We start from the raw sequence: 14,912 nt of genomic DNA, 5'->3' as shown, positions 1-14,912 counted from the left end.
TCCCCCGCTGTGCGTCTAATCTTTAGAAATAAAAGTGATGCATTCCTGTGACAGACTGAGTTATTATCTGAGGGGCGCGGTGTTAGCTTGGTCTCTACCTGCAGCAGGTGAGCTTCATGAACCAGCTCTCCTCACCACCATGTATCTGTCTCATCTTCATTGAGGATGTTTACCCCCGGTGTTGGTTAGTGACAAAGACGCAACCGGGGGACGTCTGTTTACTATTTGACGTTGTTGCCTGGATCACCGTGAAAAGCTCCAATCTTCAGCATGATTTAATCCAGTTTGGTGAAACATCAGACACATTTAAAAAGTTTTGATCAACTCCTTGTTGAAGGATGCAGATGCATTTCAGAGTGCTGTGAACTGACTGACTGTCCAGTGCCTCTGTCGCTGTGAGGTGCATTCAGGGACCGTCGTGAATGTGCAATGCAGGCCTTTCATGGCATTTTTCTGTGAATCTAGAGAATCAAGATGCATTCACAGAGGTCACATCAAGAATGTTTTCTTTTGGCATTTTAGCAAGGACAGGCTTAATTATTTAACTTAAAATGGTTTGAGTTTTCGTCGACTAAAATGTGACTAAAACTATCACATTTTTGTCTAAAGACTACTAAATCTAAAATAGCTGCCAAAATTAACACTGGTCACAATCGCTCAACAGCAGTTATGTTGAGTTCAACATTTCCAATATGGCTGCCGCCGCCGATTGGCCTCAAAACAGCGCTTCAGAAACAGATGGGTGATGGAAACAGATGGGTGATGTCACGGATACTACATCCATATTTCATACAGTCTATGATTCAGAGATTGCAAAAAAAACAACTACTCTAGAGCCATCCTTTGAGGATTTTCAGATTGTGGGTCCTGAAATAAAACCGTGCAGGTCTTTAGAGACTTCATTACACCTGACAGTGAGCTTAAGCAGGTGTTCAGCCCTGAATCAATCAGCAACACAAAGTGTACTGCAGAAAGCATGTTGATTTAAGCATTTAGGGACATAAAATAAGAACAAAGAAGTTCTTTAAGTAAAAGATTAATGAATTTGAAGGTTGATGCGACAGTAAAACACTCACACAGAAGTTAATGATATTCTGTAAAAGGATTTTACAGCTCCATAAAGTCATTTCAGCAGCAATGATTTAATCCTCTGTTATTACAAGCAAAGGTAAACAACAAAATATGGCTCTCACGTTTCAAAGTGATCCACCAGGAATGTGAACTTGTACATATTTCATCTCTGCAGCTCCTTCCTGGGTGAAAAACAAACCTCTACACTGGCACTTCTACTGCAAGAGCAAGAGCAAATGAGGTAAGGGCTTTGTTTTTCATGCAGGGCAGCATCAGGGGCAGGAGGCCTAATCTGTTTCTCACCTCTGTGCACAATGTGTTGCGTTTGTTTGAATGCACAGCCGAGGCAGAGGTACAGCTAGGGAGCTTATAGCTGCTGACTGAGAAAAGTTCAGTTGTGTCGACTTGTTAACAAATTGCACAACTGCCAGGTTTCCCTGGTCGCTGAGGTTTCGTAGAAAGAGAGACGTTTACTTCAGTGTTGCTGTCTTTGTGTGGATTGTGCTGTGAATGCAGTTAGAAGATGAGTAAGTGAGAGACTCAGTTTGAGACTTCACAGGAAACGAATCTCTTCCTGAGATTTTTTAAATTGTACAAAAAATGTTCTCCCAGAGAGACAAAGTAAGGTGTGTGTTAACCCATGCATGGTGCAGCTTAGATATTTATGATGTAGGCCTCTGTGACCAAAGGGCAGCCAGTCATGAGAAAAAAAGGCTGTTGGTAAGCCATTCTTTGACAATGCGGGGCAAAGGTCCTCACTTGTCCCTCCCTCACTTCACACTGCTTCTCCCTCTGACACATGTTCTCAGACACCCGGCGTTGTCAGCACTGTGTGGTCTGCCTCAGCTGTTGTGTGCGGCGCCACACAGACACAGAGCTGCTGTTCACATGCCTGCTTGGGCACACGCGCTGGGTGTCTGATGGCCGACATCAGGATGACCGCTGTATCTTCTGTTTCATTATTCTTTCACTCCGAGGGGCAGGGGCTGCCAGTGAAGCGGGGAGAGGAGCAGGGGCAGAGCAAGACGCAGGAGGGGACCAAAGAGCCATTTCCCCCCTCGGCCCCTCTTGACACAGATTTCACGCTGCACGCATCTCTCCGGAATATTACTCCTCCACATCCGGCTCTCCAGCCCGATCAGATACAGCCTCAAGGGTCATCCACAGCCGTCATAATATTGCATTTAGGTTTCCCTGCCTACCTGGTTAGATGAGGTAGATACGGAGCAGATTGGTTTCCAGCTGGCTGAGGAGCAGCAGGCAGAGAGGACATGGGATGAAGGGCAGGAGGAAGCAAGAGATCAAATTTGTTTCGATTCTGCTCGGGGTGTTCTATTTGTGGTATACGCTGCTGAATTTGGGAGGAGAAATGTCAAGGGATAGGTCCTGACTTCAGCCTCCTCGTTAGTCCAATCACTGTCAAGAGATGTCGGGAAAGAGTCAAGGAAACTAGGAACTAAGATAGTCTGAAGAGGGGAGAGGCAGAGCAGAAGAGTGTGACTATTAGCCAATAACACATGAACTCTGCTATCCATCACTCCACTATCTCAGAAGTTATACACCTGCTCTCTCTTGTATTAGCTTGTACAGAACAGCAGCCAGCTATCACAGCCTTAAAGGGAAAAACGCACCGGGATGTATCCGCTCTTTAATTGGTGCGATTCTGACTGAGAGATTTATTAGAGGGGGAAATTGAATTAATGCCAATATCATCAAACATCTCATGTGGAAATGCAGCCAAATAAGCCCAAACTTTTGATGTGAGCTGTTTGTGGAGAGGGTTAGTGTACGCATTAAAGTCAGTCAACAGAGAAATAACTGATAACTGTTTGCAGCGGCGATAAAGAGATAATTACACCGAGGGTTTTTACCCAGGGCGTGTTGTTGAGTTTGCTAAGCTATGCAAGTGCAAGGTGCATAAAAAAGGCGCTGAGGTGTAAAAAGTATTCATTGCAGGAAGAGAATCATTTCTTTTCATTATGCATCGAATGGGATGATTAAGGTCCGTTTTCAGGTGCGTTCTGCAGAAGCCTTACAGCTGACACTCGGTTTGAGAGCGCCTGCCTCATGTGCAGAGCTCCTGTCAGTACAATCACCCATTCTTCCCTTCTGCCCACTAAAAGCTCTCTGCATGAACAACCCCTTCAATCCTCCACCCCCCCCACTTCTTTCATCTCTATTCACTTTGAGCACTCCGGACGACTCTTTGTGCTCCCTGTTTTCCCCGTGCCTCAACTATCTCTATAGAATTCACCTGCTTCTCTCACAGCCATGTGATCTGGCGACCCTCTCAGCCGCTCTATCCGGGCTTACCATCCACGTGGCCCCAGAGCGGATTACATTCTTGACATCACTGTGCCAGATGTTTATGACTGAAATAGCCATAGCAAGTAACCTCAACACACAGTCCAATGATGAATTTACCATTAACTTGACACCTCTTTTGCACTTTGGTGTCTGAGCAGGTTCTTCTGCTTTAATAGGAAAGATTGGATTAGCTTAATGATGTCCCCCGTTTCCTCTGTTTCACACGTCTCTCTTTTTAATTGGAATCAGAGCTGCTGTCTTCATTACCTCGTTGAGGAGACTAAATTGACTAGCTTTCTCTTGTTTTCACTTCATTGCATGCATCTTTCTGCAGGAGCATCTGTTCGCAGCTCCCCGCCGTGAGCCGCCGTGGAGATCAAATAGCTGATGAATCGCCCACTGTAACATACACATTAGCATGATTAAATTGGCCATTGCCTGTCCACGTATTAAAAGCCTCTCTCTGTGCTGGCTGGGAGGTCTGTCCAGCCTGTGAAAAAAGAAGAAGGAGAGAGTTCTGTGTATGCGAGCTCACATGGCGTGTATCCCTGTCATGTGTGTGTGTGTGCGTGTCTCAGCCAGACATCACCAAGGCAGAGAAGTTAATGAGGGTTGCAGGGGGTATTTCTGACACAGCGTTGGCTTTTCTGTGGGGAATTTCAGGTGTCGTGATGGAGAGAGAGAGCCTGGTGCGAAGTGATAGCTGGGTGGGAAAAAAAGTCTGCGGTGGGCTCAGCTCTGGCAGGGGCTGCACAGGAGATTTAGGGCTTAGGCGATTGTTAGACGGAGCTCAGTTTGTTTTGAACTATGGGCCTGTGTTTTCCGTGGGCCTCTTTATGTGGACGCTGACTCTTTCCCTACTTCGTACTGCACTCTCAGCAGTTTTAAAGAGGAGGATTAGACGCAGGAGCGTGCCTCTCTCTCGTCTGCCTGAGAGCATAGCCGCCTAATCTCTAGCGCTGAGGAGAGGGGATTTGGAAGAAATGACCTATGCTCACTTCACTTTCTCTTGCCTCTCTTCCTCTCATACCCTCCAAGTTGAGAGAAAATACTGTGCCGCATCCTTCCTTCCTTCCTTCCGTCACTCCCACTCCCGCTTTTTCATTTTCATGCTGGATGACTCCACGGCTCATCAGCATGCAGCACCACGCAGCTGCTCCTGAGGACCAGGCAGGCAAGCAGGCAGGCTGGCAGACAGGCAGGCAGACTTGTCAATAAGAGAACAACAGTAACAGGGCACCGCAGCAAGGCCTCTGTGACGTCTCTCTCAGCTGCTTGGACTCCCTCCGTTAATGAGCACGTAATTGTTGAGCAAGCAAAAAAAAGAAATTAGGGGAAGAGAGGAGGAAAGAAGCAGCCAAGAGGTGAGAGGTTTATAGAGAGATAGTAAAACAGAGAGGAGAGGGGCCAAGGACGACACAAGGACAGAATGTTCTGTTGAACAAAATAAGATACAAAGCAGACGTTTTGTCCTTAAATGTGTGGTGCAGTAGAGTCAGCAACACAGTGTCTATGTTAGGGCGAACGCTGCTCTGTGGGAAATGACATTGGTAGCAGGCAGGGAAAGACAGTTTCAAGGGCAACGTGGAAATATCACACTCAGCCGCTAAAAAGACAGTCGTGAGTTGTGGCAAGGCCATGCCGGAGCAGGAAACCAGCCGAACGACTGCAGGATAAAGAAGGATATCAAGGACACGCAGCTACGTTTGTAAAGGATCAGACAACTTGAAATGATCGTGGGTGACAGACGTACTGCACGGGAATGCTGAAAGAGAAAAGAAAGTTGTTGACCTTACTAGTACTGGCATGATACCACGGGTTCCACTTTGATGCCACATCTAATTTTAACATATTTGACTTTGATACTTAAAAAACATCAAGCGGCATGAGGCTTCACAAGACAGACGCAGTAAACAGTTATTTATCAGGCAGAAATAGAGCTTCTCTGAGAGTTCATGAGCGCAGAATCTTTTTCATGAAGTCATGTGAGACAACTTTTATCATTCACACACATCAAAGCAGCCCTGTGGAGGCGTTGTTAATATGGATTTTTAAGCTCATGGAAGAAATTGGAGAACATATTGAATGTTTAAAAATTCAATATCACACTCATATTTTACCACCATCCTACAGGCTGTATTACAGTTTTCAGTCACAGCCGCGATACTCATCCGTTCCCTGATTACCACTTGGGAGTGAGTTATAGATGGCAGCCGAGTTTGACTCCACTCCCAGCATGCGGTGCCACTCTCCCATGACCACCCAAGCTGATTTCAAAATGAATCTGTGCTCTGATTGCACAGCTCCCTGCCTCTTTCCTCCGCCCTGCAGACAACCGAGCAGCAGAGCAGCGGAGCAGAGACACAACCCACATGTCCGCATTAGCTGGTGGAGCTCCAGGCAATGCTAGGGAAGCCATCTTTACCAGGGGGGAAAATGATGGATGTAATGTAGATATGCTTATCTGTCATTAAGCCCTGCTCTGTCCTCCCTCAGCCTCTCCTCCGGGAGAGAGCGGGGGGAATTTCAATCAGACTCGTGAAGACTATAACGCTCATGAGACGTGCTGAGGCCAGCAGCTAATCAGTCATGTCTCTATGGAGAAGACACAGACTTAACAGCGGGGGCATCCGTCTATAGACCTGTCTGCTACACTCCCCCTCTTTGTCGATTGTCTGACCTCGCTCCTCCACCCTCCTGTGTTTCTTTCTTACAGTAAACAGCACAAGCAGGACGGCTCCACAGCATCCCTCACTTCTCCTGGAGAGATTCCCAAAACAAAGCCGGCGACGATGAGATGGAAAAATCCCCCAGCGATCTTGCATGACCAGGAAATGTCTTCCTGTCAGCACCCTGCGCCTCAATAATAGCCCTGTGACACGGAATAGGCTCCTGGAACATAAGGCCGGTATGAGGTGAACACTGGAGGGTAGGTGGGGAATGGAGGGGGAGGAGACTGGTGAAGGCAGCTAGCTGTTCTGAAGGCAGCTATAATTAGCTGCAGAAGATCAAATGACTTTTAATGGGTTTGTCTGAAAACAGCAGACTATTTCAGATTTGTGCTTGGAGCTAAATTCATATCTCATCAAACTAATGGAATTCTCTAGAGTGCTTGATTGGTTTTTATCTCTGATCAAAATGGCTGATAAGAGGTGCACCGCTGCAGCATTCATGAGCTGTGGTATGCAATAAAAAAAGTCCTAGTTAAGGTCACTTTTATATAAAACGAAAAACGGCTGCAGCAAAAAAAACACATGATGTACAGAGACGGGAGTCGTCCTTCAACTCGTGATCAGACGGCGCTCAGAATTCATGGTTTGATTCACATCTTAGAGTCGTATCCCATGGATTTCAGTATAATAACTGCTTAAGACAGGTAATGGAAACTTCTACTGGTCATTAGTTAGAGAATTAATGAGAGACACTACAAGGATAATACCAGGGTCATGGCTCATCCACTCCCTGATCTGGGTGGAGGGAGGTCTGGTGCTGAATGCTAAATATGCCGTCAGCATTAAGCTTTGAGCATGCACCACACACACAAAGATACACACCTAGTGTGCAGAAACAATTATTTGGATGAATGATCAATTAATCAAAGAAAAAAATGATAATTTATGCAATGTTTTTAATTTTTCCACCTCTTAAAATCCAGGATTGTCTGCTTTCCTCTGTTTATGTCATCTCTTCCTGACTCATTTTGTGTTCTGGACTCTTGATTGGACTGGAGCGACCACAACAAGGCATCTTAGGCTTTACACGCTTGTAATAAAGCTCCTAAAGTTTATTGGTTCTGCATAATAAAAGTGTATTAGGGAAAACTTGTGTCGAGCTGCTGCAGGGGAAATAAAATAAACACAGACTGAGACAGAGTGGGGACTTTCTTCTCCTCATGCTCTCACTCAAATTATTGTCACATCCTGTTTGTGTGTCTGTGAGTGTCCTTTATTTCCCAGGGTTTCCTGCTCCAAGTGACGCTACATTAATTTTCACCTCTCCGTCCTCTGGGTTTTTTTTCTATTTTAGTTCAAGGAAATTATGTCGAAAAACTGCAGCCATGGTTCCAACTCGGTTATTTTTGCCTTCTCCTTAAATTATAGGATACACAAACCTTCGTTTTATTGCTTCTGTGAGGGCAGGGAGGGGATCTGCAGGCTAAAGCTCTTCATTACGCATGAACACCTCTCAGTGCATTAATTACAGTTCATGAAGGAAGAAGCTTATAGATAATTAGGGGGGGAAAACTCAAAGGAACATTTTCATCTCCTTTCTGTAAGAGGATAGAAATTCTCCCTGAGAAGTCAGTGGTTGACTAGCGTCCCCATTTCCTCCTTCAAAGGTGAAATCTCCCCCTTGTTCTGTCTGAGTCCCCGGTGGACCATCCTACAGAGCTGCTGTTTGTCCTTGGCCACCTTCTCCTTGAGAAAGTGCTGTATCAGACAGGCTGCTAACAGGGCCGTCACATAGCTGGAGCACCAGCAGCAGCAGCAGCAGAGGTCTCTCTCTCTGGGGGTATACGGTTACACTGCACTGCCTCTATCTCTTACCGTTCTGACATTTTCATTTCCCTCACTCTCTTGAGGAAAAGAGGATAAACTGAGAGGCAGGATGGACTCCGTGCCACCGTTGGTTCCAGTTTGGATTATACCATTCCCACTGAAGTCCGGGGGTAACGAGAGGACGGATAGGAAGTAATCTCTGCAAGCAGGAAGACAGACAGACTGACAGAGAGTGTGCTGGAACTAACACGCTCCGTTTCTCAGCACTGGTGGTAACGTGTTTGTTCGGTGTTGCTCAGCAAAACAGAGCAACGCAGCATCAAAAACAGCCTGCCAGTCATCCAGCAAGCTTATCAAAACAAGAGCACCACACCCTCCCAAACTCTCCCACAGCGCTACAACTGTGGGGCCCTGTGTTTGTACCCGAGCACGCAGGTACGTTCAGGGAAGAGTCGGATCAAACGGAGGCTTCACATGACAGTCCTCAACAACATCCTAAAGCATGGATGTGATGTCAAAAAGGCACATACATCTAAAAAAGGTCCCCCTGTGGAGATGATTTGCATAAAGAGCCACAAATATACACAAAAACAAACAAACACACCCACACACTAGAGCTCGAACACACAGAGAGACAAAGATTCGAATCAAGAGCTAAGAAAAGACATCAATTAGAAGAGAAGTTTGGAAAACTAGGTCTGATTTAAATACTTTTGTTCCACAAGAGAGACTACATTCAGTTGAACATGAATACAAACGTGTGAGGAAGAAAAAAAAAACAGCCCTTGAGTAATTTTCGCTTTTACATTTCTCTCTCTGCTGCAGCTCAGACGAGCTTCCAACAGCAGGAAACATCGCCTGAACAGTTAAACTGGCTCTTTGATTCGTAGCTGTTGTCGTGCATTCAGTTTCATTTTTATAGGAGTATAAATCAGTGCACAGGCTTCGACCAAGCTTTAGTACGACTCGAGGATCCTACAAAATAAGAGCCTCTCCTAAATAAGATGAAGGAGGGGGACAGCAGACACGGTCTTCCTCTCAGATCTACAGAGAGGGACTGAGAAGAGACAGGGGGTTGCATAGGCAGATATACAAGTGCACTATAACTCATAGATGGCACATCAGATATTTTATTCATAGGAAGAAAACCAAGCAGCAAGAGTGACTCACTGAGCCACAGAGACGCACACAAATACACACACACACACACACTCACACGCAGGCTGAGCAGGGGGGGTGACAGGGTTTAACCCACCTACAATGACTGCCTCTTCATTCTCAAACAGAAAACACATTAAAAAATAACGTCTGGAATGGCAGGGCTCCTTTCACAGGGAATAAAGGGACTGTTTTTGTCTACAGAAGTTGCCAGAGTGTACAGCCACTCTCATAGCTTTATCACAGGAAGAGAGAGCGGCTCCCAGCACAATACAGTGAGCCGTTTGCTCTTCAGGCTATGCATTCCTGAGCACTCTGGCATATAAACTGACAAAAGGAATTCTCATGCAGCCACACTGAACCAGACTATTGTTTCAAAAACACACAGGTGTAGTGGTGTCCATGCTGGCTGCATTCACACGAGGAGAGTATCAGGGATGTGCAGACTGGCCCACATATGCTGTGAAGCCGGTGCAACTTAAGCGATGTGCAGTCATCGGTGTGCCCATGTAAACCCGCTCACACCGCGCCAAGTCCCCACTGCCCAGGATCTTTCAGTGAGAAAAACTGACTAAATATATGATGAGCTGAGCTGTAAGAGGATTCAGGCGTGCAAACACACGCACACACACACACACACACACACGTTTCAAAAGGTATACACAGGCAGACAAACACGCATTTTCCAGATGCAAAAAAAGGAGGAAACTCTGCTGGTTGGGATAATTAGAGCGCACGCAGAGCCTGGGAGACAAAGCCTGGCATCTTGAGAACAAGGCCCGTCTGATGGGGCCTCTCTATTTAAATCCCAGGGATGAGCTGAGAGAGTGTCTGTCGATGGAAATCGCTGAAGAAGACATGCACGGGCTTGGAGGAAGAAACAGCCACAGCAGAGTAAAGAAGATAGAGAGAGAGAGAGACAGAGTTCAGGTAGGCATGTTGGAGGAAATGAAAGGACAGGGAAGAAGAGCCTGGATTCAATCAGACATCCCCTTCCTACTGTTCGTCACAGTGCACAGATCAGACGAACACCACCGAAATTACACACACAGGTGACTCACTGTGTTCTGCGCCACTTTGAAGTTAGTTTGCTTCTGCGGGGCTTGAAAATGAGGGTTTGACGGAGAGAGTGGGTGGTTGGGGAATGAACTGAGCGAGCATCAGAGTATGAGCAGTGAGTATGAGCAGACAGAGAGGGGCTGGGCTCTGGGATTAGTACCTTTCCTTCGCACATCTATAAGCATCAAGTGTGCCTTGTCACTAAGAGGATTCACACGGATACAGGGTTGTCCCAACAATTGAAAGCACGATTTAGGCGCTAATCTTTGAATTCAAGGGCGAGTGAGGCTGATTCCCCGGCTGATGGAGCACATGCTGATGCCGTCAACTTGACTGACACTGCAACGTGCGCAGGTCAAAGAGGCAATCTTCACAGCTTAAAGAAAAGACAAGAAGCAGCCTGCTGATGGCATTAACTCTGCTCCACCACCCCCTGTGATGTGTGGAGAGATCAGTATCAGATGCAAGGTGCTCCTGATTGTTCTTTTTTGTTTCAGGCATGAAAACGTCTCCAACACAACACACACACCTTTGCCTTCAGCTCTGCTTGGTATCTTGATCACCTCTGTGTGTGCTTACGACACCCCTGGTTTGTCCCCGCTATTCAGGAGCATACAAAAGGCCCGCATAGAGAATCATTCAACCCTGCTCATGGACGGCTCCATAGCACCCGCCCAAACAATTACAGCCAACTGGGGGTATTCATTCAAATGCAATTGTTCATTATCAGCTCATACCCAGAGCAAATACAGACATGGAAGCATGCAGAATGATACATCAATACTCGGGGTTGTCCACAAGCACACACAGCTGAACACACACTTGAGATGATAAAGCAAAAAAAAGATGCTGCAAGAGGACTGCAACCAGACGGCATCAAGCACAGCACCAGTCAATTTCTGGGTTGTGATGAATTTCTATTTGGACTTCTTCACTTTTGGCACGACCCTACATTCTGGATCAGCGTTTGCATTGCTCAATAAAACCTCTACATGTTTGCAAACACAGCCAATGAATCCCTGTTCACCAACATGAGGTAACTCTGCATGTTTCTTCCAAATACATGCATTTGGAATTGAGAAATGTGTTTTTATATCTGAGGTTTTATCGCTCACTGAAAAAACGTACTCATTTTTATTACAGGCACATAAATCTGATGCTGTGTTGCATAATGCTCAGTCATTTTTTTCACTGTGTCATGGCTGTGATAATCTCTGCTTGCTTAAGAGAATAAAATGTACCCAATGCATTAACTGTTCCAGATATTTTGTATTCCAATAATCCAGTGGGGGCTTTATCTGCAAATGCCTCAGCGTGATGCAACTCTCTGAGTAAACCTGCTCTGTGGTTCGACTGTTTCCAGACGAGTTACAGAAAAGATTCAGCTGCTTGCGTTGGATTTTCCACAAACGAGTGAAATTAAAATACAACCTGGTTTGTTGCTTTTGGAACAAAAAGAGATATTTAAATATAAGGGGAAGATACAGTGAGTAAAGAGTTAGAAATCACCCCAGGAAAAGCCCTTCTGAAGCCTCTGCAGGGCTGTAAAGCCTGCGACACAAAGATGCTCAGATGAGAGGGGAGAAAACACAGCTGAAGAAACAAAGCTCACAATCTGGCACTCTCACAGGTATCTGACAAAACAAAAGAGTTTACACAGCTGAAGTAGCTGGATAATCCCAAAAATGCTTTAAAAAAAAAAGAGAGGAAACAAGAAGGCTGCCTCGGTCCAATGACACCTCTACAATCAGTACACACAAACAGACGAGGAACAATGGGAGGAGAGGGGTGGGCGAGAGGGAATAAACCATCCCTGACCGACAGTGAGTGCGTCTCTGAGGAGCTCTCACCGGCTCGTAAATTCAAGCTCAAGGTCCAGAGGAGCGAGTGCAGTCAGCCTGTCAGCACAGAAAAATCTACCTCAGCTGTGAGTCCACAGGCTCATCAGCAGGGCCAACGCTGCACACACCAGCAGCTGCACTGACAAACAACAGCAACAGCATCTGTTGGGTTTTGGCTGCCATGGCTCAAAGTATCCAGAATTACATAAGAAAGGGAAACATAGTTTAGACTCTACATAGTATGCCTGCTAAAAACAATAATAATCTGTAACTTGAGAGCTTAGCTGACACATCTTTGAGCTGTAATGCATCATGAATCATTGTCCTCTCTTTAAGGTGTTGTTTTTTCTGTCTCTGACTCAAAGATATGAAACTTGTGATAACCTCAAAGTCTGTAACTGAGTGTATGATTGATTTATACCTTCAGTACAGAAGAGTACAGAATCTTCAGTCTCACATGATGACAATGAGGCAGGTGCAAAAAAGGGGAAATGAGTTTCTAATTTTTTTTGGATGTGATGTTTTACCTCAAATCAAAATGCCATCTCAGACAAAGGAAAGAGCTGCGTCCTGTGGCACAGTCATTGATTAAACCCCAGGAATCCTCAGCATGTGCTTTCCAGTCAGGGCACACAGCAGACAGCATACATTTCTCAATTTAATCTGGGTGACTGATCAAGAAAATGCATTGATTTCCCTCCATTAATCATCTCAGGAGAGACTGTACAGTATCGATCAGCACGTCTGTGCAGTTAGGAAGGTTGACTGAGGAGGCAATCATTGCAGTCGGGACGGCTCTTTGTCGAGAGAGTGCAGCTGCATAGATTTTGTTGGGGGCATAATAACCATTATTTCCCCCCCAACACAATACAAGCCAATACTGCTTCAAAATGGCCGAGGTCTTTGTCACTAACGCAGGAGGGAGAAAAAAAGAAAAGTCACATTTCCTGATAACCACTTTGCACAACAGTACCAGGAGGAGATGTCTTGTTAAAGTGTTTTGTCATGGTTGCTCCAACAGTGTGCAGGAGCACTTGTCGTTTACCCTCTGAGGGGGGGGCGGGGGGTCGGCTGGATGTTTGCTCTGGAAATGGTTGCATTGTTATCCGATGACACACACGTCTGACACTGCAGCCATCAGTGTCCAGGGACAATAACCTGTGAGCAGGCAGGAAAATGGGACAGCAGGTAGAGTGTGTGTGCACATGTGTGTGTGCCAGTGAGTGGGTGTGTTTGCACAGGAGGAAACACATTTGTGGGATTTAGACTCAGCAAATGGAACCCTTGTGCTGTATTTTGGTGGTCCTGCTTCTACAAATCTGTCAGAATAAGACTTAAAGGGTATAAGCACAGGGGCCTGTCTGCAGCACAGACCTGGAATGAAGGGGGGGCCATCCTGTTGAGACAGGAAACTGGAGTTTGAATACATGGATAAAGGATTCCCCCTCTCTGTCTGACTGCAACACAAACACACATGACGGACACAACTGTTGCAGGCACACTGTTTGTGATCCACTGCTGGACTCCTGTGTGTCCCCAAAGGCCTCACAAAAAAGGGACAGCTGTCTTTCATTTGATCTCTGCAGCAAACCCTGCTGTAAATCTAGTTTCAAGCTCCTTCAAGTCACACCAACAAACAGCAATCAGAGCTGAAGACTGACCTGAAAGCCAGATCATTAATATTTAACCAGATCTGTTATTATATCAGCATGCATGCACACACATCTTCAAAAAACTACATACAGGGCCAAGTGTTATGTAAAATCAATTCATCACTGAAATCAATCTTCAGTGGAAGAATATTTCCAGGGAGAAGTCAACGCCTACAACAAATCTACAGTTACATGCAGATAAAATTAGGATGTCAGCAGAGCTTAGAGCCATGGATTCCTCATGTGCAAGGGAGGACAAAACACGGGCCACGCAGATTTGATTTCACATGAGGAGAAGACACAACAGTTCAAATCAAAGTCCTGCGAACCTGTGAGGAATAAAGGAAGAGGACATGTCAGGTTACATACCTCGATGTATCCGGCCAGTGCTGGAACCACTATGCCCAAAATAAGGACAGATATCGCTGGGACTGAACCCATCTTCGGGGATCTTCTCTCTTCTGTAAATAACTTGTATCCTGAGAAGCTGTGTGTGTGTGCGTAAAGGGACGTCCTCGGGAATAAAGAGCAAACCAAAGTCCTGGGATTCAGCTGCGCGTCTGTGCGTCCGGAGAGCGGCACGAGTCCCGCTCCGCTTGTTTTGTTACCCGAGCTCGACAGGAAAATGTTGGAGGGAGAGAGAGAGTGAGTGTGTGTGAGTGTGTGTCTGTCGGGCTCCTCTGGAAATATGGACCGTGTGTGTGTGTGGCTGGCTGCTGTGCTTCTGCTGCTGCTGCCTCCTCCCTCCTCCTCTTCTACCGCTACTGATCCACAGAGCAGAGCGCACTGCGCCACCAGGCGGCCTGCTGCTGGAACAACGACCCCAAAAACACCATTAAGACCATTTAGACTGCTGCTGCTTCTGAGATTAAAAAGAACAGTAATAAACCAACCTGCATGATAACATCTGGTTTCAAAGTGCAAGAAATACCGCAGATGAAATATCTCATACATGTGCATACTTTGATTTCCTGTGGAATACCTTAATAACCATGTGCAATATTTAATTTAATCCATAACCTCATTTATTATTATATTCATCTACTAAAATGTGCATTATGGCTTAGGGAAATTTATTTATGTCTTATTTATAATACTTGTATTCTTCTTTGTACAGATAGTATACTTAGAATTTTTATATTTAGGTTTCTTTATTTATGTCTGTACTGTCTGGTTGTTAAATTCCTTGTTTGTGTGAGCTCACTTGGAAATAAAGCTTTCCTTTTTTTTTTTTAATTAGTATTTTATTGATTTTTGCATAAGACTTCTCACATTTGGGTGAAAATCAAACATCTATTTTTTTTTTACATGAAACAATATATAAA

General features: G+C 45.5%; 1 protein-coding gene across 2 annotated transcripts in view; it reads right to left on the bottom strand.

Annotated features, from left to right (window-relative positions):
• The window catches only part of aplp2 (amyloid beta (A4) precursor-like protein 2), a 65,745-nt gene extending 51,300 nt beyond the window's left edge, over positions 1-14,445 (bottom strand). Inside the window, exon 1 of one of the 2 annotated variants that reach the window (XM_034700798.1) lies at positions 13,957-14,445. In XM_034700798.1, the coding sequence (XP_034556689.1) occupies positions 13,957-14,028 (72 nt within the window). In that variant the 5' untranslated portion in view covers positions 14,029-14,445. The remainder of the gene's footprint in view (positions 1-13,956) is intronic. The other variant, XM_034700799.1, reaches the window with a different exon arrangement.
• Positions 14,446-14,912: the final 467 nt, after the last annotated feature.

This window comes from Notolabrus celidotus, chromosome 14, assembly GCF_009762535.1.
Source record: "Notolabrus celidotus isolate fNotCel1 chromosome 14, fNotCel1.pri, whole genome shotgun sequence".
Classification (NCBI taxonomy): Eukaryota; Metazoa; Chordata; class Actinopteri; order Labriformes; family Labridae; genus Notolabrus; species Notolabrus celidotus.
Note: the sequence above shows the minus strand (reverse complement) of the source record. Positions and strands in the feature narration are given on the sequence as shown.